This window comes from Phalangium opilio, unplaced genomic scaffold, assembly GCF_054372755.1.
Source record: "Phalangium opilio isolate 3A_F unplaced genomic scaffold, DU_Popi_V2 ptg000092l_1, whole genome shotgun sequence".
Taxonomy (NCBI): Eukaryota; Metazoa; Arthropoda; class Arachnida; order Opiliones; family Phalangiidae; genus Phalangium; species Phalangium opilio.
The window spans coordinates 375,077-384,525 of record NW_028324197.1 but is presented as its reverse complement, the minus strand read 5'-3'; the positions used below and the strand labels follow the sequence as shown (position 1 = coordinate 384,525).

Genomic DNA, 9,449 nt, shown 5'->3' with positions numbered 1-9,449 from the left:
GCGCGCCTAGCGCGCGCTTTTCGCTCGCTTGATACGCGCGCTTCGAACGCATAGCGTCTACACACACGGTTTTAAAACGAGCGCCACCGCCTCTCCTACTTATTTCAACCAATAGCAAATCCCTGAACTTCGAACTCTTTAGTGTGGTCTGCTACTCTGCAATATGGATATTTGTATCGGTTTTCTAGCCATGGCAAGCGAAAAACCACAAATTAACGACGAATATTTAATTAGCGAAGTTAGAAGTTTCCCAGAACTTTGGAATAATAAGCTACAGGTTTACAAAAACAGCAGAAATAAAGATTCAGCGTGGATACGAATATCAGAAAGAATGGGTTATACAAGGAAGTTAAGCCAAGGCTTAATACATTGTTTATAAAATCAAAGGTTTATAAATTTTAATGGATATGTTATCTTTAATATAAATTGTAGTTGATGAAGTGAGAGCCAGGTGGAAAACTCTGCGTGACAAATACGTGAGAGAAAAGAAGATAATTTCCACAACACAGTTAAGCGGAAGTGGTAGAACATCTAGGGATAAATGGGATCTCTTTACATCTATGGATTTCATAAACGACACAATTAAATCAAAACCGTAAATATTTAAAATGTATAAAATATAAACTGAGTATAAAATAGTTTAGAAATCATTTCAGCACAATTAGCAATATGTCTTGCTCAACGGGGGATGCAGTAATTATTGCTGAACACATTGCTAGTACCTCATCTGCGATTCCAAAGTCATCAAAAACTATTTTAAACGGAGCATTAACAAGAGATTCAAACGGTACACCAATTAATAAATCGTACGTCGTGGAAACGGTTACTGGGGACTACATTATCGAAGATTATGAAGAGCTTTCAGAAGAAGAGTCCTGCAGTAAAACAAATTCTTCTCATTCTACCAAACGTACTGCGGAAACCGCTGACTCGGGCTCGGTAGACCAATCCGATGCTAATGTTCACAAATCAAGGAAACTTCAGCAAAAAGACCAATACGAGGACACTGCTGAAAATATGGAAAGAAAACACCGAAAAGATGGATAAAGTCTGCCAACCTGCCGAAGTGAAAAAAGAATATAGTGCCAATGAAATGTTTCTGCTCATCTGTCGAAGTGAAAAAAGAATCTAGTGCCAATGAAATGTTTCTGCTCAGTTTATCAAAATACTTTGATTCTTTACGGCCTAGTAATCAACGAAAAGCCAAACGATTGTTTTTGTCCACATTAGATGAATTAATTACGGAAGAAGAACAGGCAGGCAGAGAGTAATGAAATTAATGAAATGTTATTTTTGAATTTGAGCATTATCTTTTTTATGGGTTCTTGTTCATTGTCGTTGTAATCTTCCCATGCAGGTATTCGGGTTATTTCTCCATTCTCCAGTTTGTAAATTGCCATCTTCGTCAATATAATCCGAAAACGTTTGTGGGCAATAGTGTCGAACAATGGTAACCTCTTCTTTGGTCAATAAATAAATGTGTAGGCAGACAACAGCCATTACGATAGCTTCAGCATTTTGAGGTTCCAGAGGAATGGCGTTTCTTAATACACGAAAGCGTGCACTTGCAATTCCAAAAGCATTTTCTATGCATCTCCTTGCGCGATATAATCTATAATTAAATATATCTTTGTCATCTGGAAGAAACCTCCCAGAAAATGGTCTCATCAAATGCTTTTGCAATGGGAACGCTTCGTCTCCAATAAAGCAGAAAGGTAGCTCATCCCCATTTAGCTCAATTCTTCGGGCATCAGGAAAGAAATCGTCATCTTCAATTATCCTTCCCAAATCAGATGCTGCGTGAACTCCTCCAATGTCAACAAAATTAAATTTGTAGAAAGCATCACATGATGCCATCAAAACAATGCTGTGATGTCCTTTATAATTGAAATATTGAGACCCTGAATTTGGTTGCGCAATAAGATTTATATGCTTGCCATCTATGGCACCCACGCAGTTTGGAAAGTTCCATTTTTTAAAAAAGTGAAGTGCAGTGTTCATCATAGTTTGTTTTGATATTGGTGACAAAAATATTAGTTGAAGAGTCTCCCAAATAGCGTTGCATGTCTCGGGTATAATTTTCGCCACTGTAGATTTGCCCATTCTAAAGGCAAGGGAAAGCGATCGATAGCTATCGCCAGTTGACAAGTATCTACACTGGTTATATTAATTAATTTCATTGACAGTCCATATAATTATAAACAAAATGCCATAAAATGATTTAGTCACGTACCGTAAGGTTAAATACAATCTCTCTTCTGCTGATATTGTTTTCCTTAGGTGAGTTTCTTGTTTAGTCAATCTATCTCCAACTAGGCCAAGAAGATAATAACCCTTCGTTGCGACACCGGAAGTTCCTCTTTACGACGAGATAGAGGAACTGGAAGTGCTCGGTAGGGCTATTTTTTGTGCACGTTTCACACCCGTAGCGACTGAGACAGACGTAGAGCTGTACGTAGGTAGACAGAGGGTAGCGATTGAAAATTATTTGCGCAATAAACTGGCTCGGGATAGTGGGATTAAGTGGTATTGGACTGTCAGGGCTCGTTACACCCATCAGTTAGCTGACACTGAAGAGGATGTAGAAAATTTGATTTATCATAGAACCCGAAACCTTACTATTTTGAACCCCGACGTTATCCCCGGACAGATCGATTTTAGTATTAAGACTCTGAAACGTTTAATGGAGGAGTTCGAGGAGAGTGGTAGCGGGTGGGTTCTAGATAAAATTCTCTTCCAGCAAATTAATATCATAGCGTACCTCCCGCTTCACGGGGGTACGTACTTAGAAACCCCTAAAAATCTTTTAGTTAAAAAGCCCTATTAAATGTGCAAAATACAGACAATAAGTGTTTCTTATGGTCAATTTTGGCACATTTACACCCTGTAAACCATGGGAACCACCCACAACGTGTAAAAAAGTACCTAGAGTATAGCAATGAATTGGACATGGCTGGTATTACGTTCCCCTTGGAAGTAAATACCGGTAAATTAGAGAATTTCGAACGGGCGAATAACCTTTCGATTAATGTATTCGGATACGAGAAAGAGGTCTTCCCCCTTTACGTGAGTTCCAACAGAGTTGAGGAACCGCGTCAAGTAGATTTATTGCTATTAACCGAGGGTGAGAAGAAGCATTTCTGCTTAATCCGAAGCATGAGTCGACTTCTATCGAAGGCGTTCACCGCATACACAAACATAACTATTATGGTCGTTATTGCCTGCATCGATTCTCAAGTGTAAACTCGGAGGAAAACTACAAGAACCACATCAAGGAGTGCAGTATACACGGACCCCAGAAGATCGAGATGAAGGTAAAGGAACCTATTCTGGAATTCAAAAACGTCGCATGGCAACAGAAGGTAAACTAAAACTTTTGTTATTTATCAGGGTGAGGTGTATTTTGAAAAACGCGCCAAAATAGTTTACTGAGACTAACATCAGACGGCGGCTATAGCAAAATAAATAAAGCAGACGATAAGATGCATAAGAGAGAGGGAGAATGTTTCTCTCATTTTGGTTTACATTTTATCTAATGTAGTCGTTTTATTTCTATTTTCATAGGTTAAATACGTCATCTATGCCGATTTCGAGTCTATTCTCCGTAAAGTTCACCGATGCGATCCCGATGCCGACCTCTCTTCAACCAATAAAACTTCGCAGCATATCTCCTGTGGGTTTAGTTATGTCATCGTTTTACATTTTATCTAATGTAGTCGTTTTATTTCTATTTTCATAGGTTAAATACGTCATTTATGCCGATTTCGAGTCTATTCTCCGTAAAGTTCACCGATGCGATCCCGATTCCGACCTCTCTTCAACCAATAAAACTTCGCAGCATATCTCCTGTGGGTTTAGTTATGTCATCGTTGGTCACGACGGTACAGTCTTTAAACCAGTTACTTATCGAGGGATAGATGCCACGGAAAAGTTTTTAGAAAACCTTTTGTGTGAATACGAAATTATTAAGCGTAAGATTAAAGATAACGCCCCCATGAATCTATCAGACTTAGAAAAGGCACAATTCGCCTCGGCTCAATGCTGTTACTTATGTAATAAGCCTATCACTGTAAATGACTGTAAAGTTCGTGACCAAGACCACACTAACGGAACCTACAGGAGAGCTGCTCATAATTCGTGCAACCTGAAACTGAGGACCCGGAATTTATCTCGTTACGATGCGCATCTTATTATGGACAAAATTGGATTGGTCAAAGATCACCAGATTAAGTGTATCCCCACGAATTCCGAAACGTACATTTCGTTTTCTCTGGGTAATTTACGATTCTTAGAATCAATTAGGTTCATGCCGGCGTCGCTAGAGACACTCGTATCGAATTTGGCTCGAGGAGGAGCCGATAAGTTCAAGTGTTTAAACTTCAGCGCTGACGAAGTACCGCATCTGCTGTGGAAACAGGTTTAACCCTATGACTACTTCGACTGCGAGACAAAATTCGACGAGACCGAGTTGCCACCCAAGGATGCCTTCTTCAATTCCTTAACTGACGAAGAGGTTAGTGAGGAAGATTATTCTCAAGCTCAAAAGGTTTGGGGAAAATTCCAACTCACTAACCTCGGTGAGTACCATGCTTTATACGCTAAGACCGACGTTTTGCTCCTAGCAGATTTTTTTGAAAGTTTCGGGCTATGTGCTTAGAATATTACAAGTTAGATTGCGCGCACACATATACAAGTCCCGGTTTCGCTTGGCAAAGTGCACTTCGCATGACCCAAGTGAAATTTGAACTACTTCTGGATCCTGATATGCATCTCTTTATTGAGAAGGATATAAGAGGGGATGTTTCTTTAATTACGCATAGACTAGCCATAGCAAATAATAAGGATCTCCCCGAAACATTCCACCCAGCAAAACGCAGCTCTTACATTACCTACCTAGACTGTAATAACCTTTACGGCACCGTAATGTGTCACCACCTGCCGATGAGAGGATTTCGATGGATTCAACCATGTCAAGATTTCACTCGTGAAATTATCTTGAATCACCCAGACGATGATTCGCAAGGGTTTATCCTGGAGGTAGACCTTGAGTACCCGGAAAGTTTGCACGAAGAACAAAACTGTCTACCCTTAGCACCCGAACGTAGAGTTAATTACGTGGATGAGCTTTCACCATATTCGATTGAACAGTTGAACAAACTGAAAATTAACGTACGGGATAGACTTCCAAAGTTAGTTACCTCGCTCTACAATAGGGAAAAATATGTTCTCCACTACCGGAACCTCAAGTTTTACCTTGCTAAGGGGATGAAATTGGGGAAAATCCATCGAATACTCACATTCGAGTAGGGTGCATGGTTAAAACCATTTATCGAGTTCAACAAGGAGAAAAGGAAGCAGGCAGTGAACGACTTTGTGAAAGATTTTTTCAAGTTGGCCAGCAATAGGTACGCATCTACGCTACGCTAAGTTATTATTTCACACGTAAATTAATCAAAATTTTATCTATTAACAGTGTTTTCGGGAAGACGATGGAAAACCTCCGCAACAGGATCAAATTCGACCTTGTCCACACCCGGGAGATGGCAGTTAAGAAGGCCAGTTCGCCGACATTTCAGAGGTTCACCATCTTCAGGAACGAGCTGGTTGGGATCCATCGTCTGAAGAAATCCCTCAAGTTGGACCGACCCATTTACACCGGTTTCGCCATCTTGGACCTCTCAAAGTTGGTCATGTACGACTTAAATTACAACACTATGAAGGCTAAATATGGCGACGACCTCAAACTTCTTTTTACCGACACAGGTGTGATTTTTAAAAGCGTTTACTTGATTTAAATCCTTTTTCTACTTTCGATTTTAAAAAATTAATTAATTGTTTTACGTATAATTGCAGACAGCCTGACCTATCAGATTTTCACGGACGATTTGCCCCGGGACTTTGCCCAGATGAAGGAGATGTTCGACTTTTCCGCCTACCATAAGGAACATCCGCTCTTCAGCGAAGAGAACAAGAAGGCCCTCGATGAATGTAACTCAGTATTTTCTTTGCCAATACGCGGACTATTATGGCGTACACTTCTTGCGTATGAAGTAAAGCTGACTTTATAGCGTTGACCATTAAAAACAGATGATCTGGGAAATTTGCATCTTCTACGTTGAGCCTATTTAAAATGTTGGCAAATTCTCTGACAATTTATAAATATATGTGGCGAATTTCTTGTTCGGGCTATTTGAAAATGTCTTTTCGAAAACTTTTGGATTTTGATAAAATTGAATGTCTCACCATTTTGAGTCCACAACAACTTTTATTTAGTGTGGTTCGAAATTTCCCGGGGACCCCCACAACGGGCATTCCCCCTACGATATAAACCCCTAGGGGCGCCTATAAGGGGTAGTCTCGCGTCGCCATTGGTAATTTAAATTATGTGAAAAAAACGCCCGCCAATTGAGCATGCATTCGCGCCGTCTTAGAAATTTATATTAAGTAACTTAATTCAAATTAAGGAAGTGTACCGGGTTCGCAATACGCTCCGTGGGGTTTCACCAGTAGCCCTAATGCCCTCTTTAAGCCAATGCATGGCTCGACGACGAACGGACCCCTTAAAAGAAGATAATAAGTTATTCGTTCATTTCTAGGGATATTCTGTCGTCTGCTAGTGACATTTGAGCTGAGATAGAGTAGGGGTAGTGGCTATAAAAGCCTGTGATATAATAGTTACTGGGTAGTCTTTTGGTTAGTAGGGGTGGCAAAAATTCCGGAATTGCGGAACATATCCGGAGTTTTCAAAGTTGAAAACCAGAATTCCGTATCATACGGAATACCGGTTTGTACGGAATTCCGGATCATACAGGATACCGGTTTGTACGGAATTCAGGATCATACGAATGCTTTGGGGTTTTTTCTAAAGTCTCCAAAAAGAAAGACACCTGAAAAATCTTTAAACCAATGACAAGGTGTCTGATATTTTCGCCCCCCCCCCACCAAAGAGTACCACTTTCTCTCGAATTGCACCAAAGATGGACCACCACCAACAAGAAGAAGATCAAGCCATGGATCTCTCTTCAACAAGGCAAGAAATACTTTTTTTAAAAAACTTAGTTTTTAAGAAAAGACTTTCTCTATAGCTACGTCCACGAGGTTGATACCCCTTATTCACCCTGCGAGTATTCGGACTCGCCGGGTACTTCCCGATTAGGGACCCCCGAGCCGAGGGACCGGACCCCCTCCCCCAACGACGCCTAGCTGCGTCGTTGGGCATCGCCGACGACTGCCGCCCAGCCCGCAGCCTAGCCCACCACCCTCACCAGCACCATATCAGTCTCTCCCGGCTATTTATTACTAGTAATGCCCCGGCCGGGAGAGGATGTTCTGAATATCAACAGGGACTTGTGTTTTATTTAATTTTTTTTCATTAAAGCATAAAACTATAGTCCCTATTTATTTACAGCGTGATTTACCAAATTACAATGTACCTGGCGGTAATCGCCGAGGTCGTGGCGGACGACGCATTTATGCACAACCTGCTGAATCAAGTTCGCCAGGTCGTGTATAATAACTGCGTCTTTATTCCCCACGAGTGAGTTTTCATGCATTATTTTATGATTATATCTAATTTTAATTTTACATTTATATTACAGCCTCTTGGCTTTGAACTGTCGAGGGTTCTGGAAAGTTAATTCTTTTTATCAGTAGTTCAATACTTTATAAACCCTCTTTTTTCTCTTGCCCACAGGGTCATCCAGGAACTCTCGCCGCCCTTCCCCGGGCAGCTAGCACGAGTGTACGAGGGCAGGGACGACAAAATGTTCGAATGATTTCGTACGCTCGTGCAGACCCTGTCGCTGCCATAAAAATGTAAATTTTTTTAAAATAAATTATTTTTCTAAATTTAAAAAATAATAAATTTTGTTCTGCATTTATATACTTTTCTTTAATTAAATTAAGCTTATATTTTTTTAGCTCAAAGTTTTAAACTTTATATCTTAGGCTTAAATAGTAAAAGAAAAAAAGGGAGGAAGAGATAGATATAAAAAGGTATTATATCTATGTCTAGTAGTATGTTTCAAGTCTCCCAGCACCAGGTTTATTAAAACTAACGTGTAAGAAAACCGATCCAAAGTTCTGAAATGCTAAAAGGATCCTGCACGCTTGAGGGAAATTGATCCTGAAAGCGAAGACATTTGCCAAAAAGGGTTTGTGGACGACAAGTATCCCAACAGACCCGATAGCTTGGAAGATGTAAGCTTGCGAGAGTTTACGATTACGTCAAGTACTCAGAGGTAGTGAAAATATCGGACACTGTTATAGAGTTGAAAATTAACCTCGGTTTCTAGAATCTGTTGATCACCAAAAAATGCGTACTAAAGTAGTTTTGATGATAGCCTACCGTTTAGCAGTGGATGGTGTAGGTTTCCGAGGTATGATGGAGACTGCTGCTCCAGATGTTGACATTCCAAGTCGTCGAACCATGATTAGGGATATAGAGATTGTCTACAATAACCTTATGCCACAATTAAAGGTACGACTTTTCAGATGAGTTATAAAATGAGTGCTTAGATTTAATCTTTCAGATTTTCTAGAATATCTTCCAATTTTTGGGGGGCAAACAACTGCACTTAACGCTTGATTTGTGGAGTACTAGGATAAGGGAGTCCGTGCTTGGCGTGAGGAAGCAGTACATTGATGAAAATTTCTATTTTCATAATAAAAAGTAAATCATTAATTATAATAATTATACAAAAACGAGTTTTGCTTCGCAGTCTTTAAAAAACTGCATTTATACACAATCCGCCACACTTTCAAACCCACAAAGGGACTGAAATTAGAAATTAATACCCGTGTTTGTTGTAAAATTTCTAATCATAACAAATGTTTGAACTACGCAATTAAAAGCAAATTTGTCATATCGATTAAACTTCATTTCAAATTGCAATACATATAATAATTTCTAGTTTCTGGCCCTTTGTGGGTTTGTAAAAGTGTGGCGGATTGTGTATAAATGCAGTTTTTCAAGGACTGCGAAGCTCAACTCGTTTTTGTATAATATCTGTCCTTTTTGGGGAGAAACGTTATTTGGGAATAAATTAGTCCAATTTTTTAAGACTAATTATATAGTATTTCACTAAATCGTAACTTACATTTGGAAATTAGAATGGTCGGATAATACAATGCACTGCATAAAAACACACTATGCTAAATATTCGTTGAAACCATGTGAAAATTATAAAAATTCTCCAACTACTTCTTTGTGATCATTTAACCTTAGGCTTAGAAAGACAAAAAATAGGCCCTAAAAGTTTTAAAAAAATCTCGTGAACTTAATTACAGTGGTGAAATTAAGCGCGAGATTTGAATTGAAACTTTTATTGAAATGCAGCGCCTACCTATACAAAAACGCCTAGTTAACCTTATACTTCGAGAAATGAGATACTATTGTAGCATGGCTGCCAGATTCCTGGAGTTTCTACTCCTTGGATCTGGCAGGGTGT

General features: G+C 39.5%; 2 protein-coding genes across 2 annotated transcripts; one reads left to right on the top strand and one right to left on the bottom strand.

Moving 5' to 3' along the window:
- Positions 1-1,329: 1,329 nt before the first annotated feature.
- Positions 1,330-2,103, bottom strand: LOC149640892 (uncharacterized). Its single transcript, XM_089850531.1, has one exon. It carries the CDS (start codon positions 2,101-2,103, stop codon positions 1,330-1,332), a length of 774 nt encoding a protein of 257 aa, XP_089706657.1.
- Positions 2,104-3,860: 1,757 nt separating this feature from the next.
- Positions 3,861-7,203, top strand: LOC149640891 (uncharacterized). The gene is made up of 9 exons (XM_089850530.1): positions 3,861-3,881; positions 3,971-4,393; positions 4,448-4,577; positions 4,658-5,169; positions 5,308-5,405; positions 5,474-5,763; positions 5,854-5,996; positions 6,948-7,030; positions 7,086-7,203. Exons 1-9 carry the CDS (start codon positions 3,861-3,863, stop codon positions 7,201-7,203), a joined length of 1,818 nt encoding a protein of 605 aa, XP_089706656.1.
- Positions 7,204-9,449: the final 2,246 nt, after the last annotated feature.

What these genes read in the sequence shown, in the direction of transcription:
- LOC149640892 (XM_089850531.1), bottom strand. Translation starts at nt 2,103, where the DNA reads ATGGGCAAATCTACAGTGGCGAAAATTATACCCGAGACATGCAACGCT.
- LOC149640891 (XM_089850530.1), top strand. Translation starts at nt 3,861, where the DNA reads ATGTCATCGTTGGTCACGACG. An exon ending in TAAACTTCAGCGCTGACGAA is followed by an intron (nt 4,394 to 4,447) that starts GTACCGCATCTG and finishes TTCGACTGCGAG; the next exon opens with ACAAAATTCGACGAGACCGA. An exon ending in ATTCCAACTCACTAACCTCG is followed by an intron (nt 4,578 to 4,657) that starts GTGAGTACCATG and finishes CTATGTGCTTAG; the next exon opens with AATATTACAAGTTAGATTGC.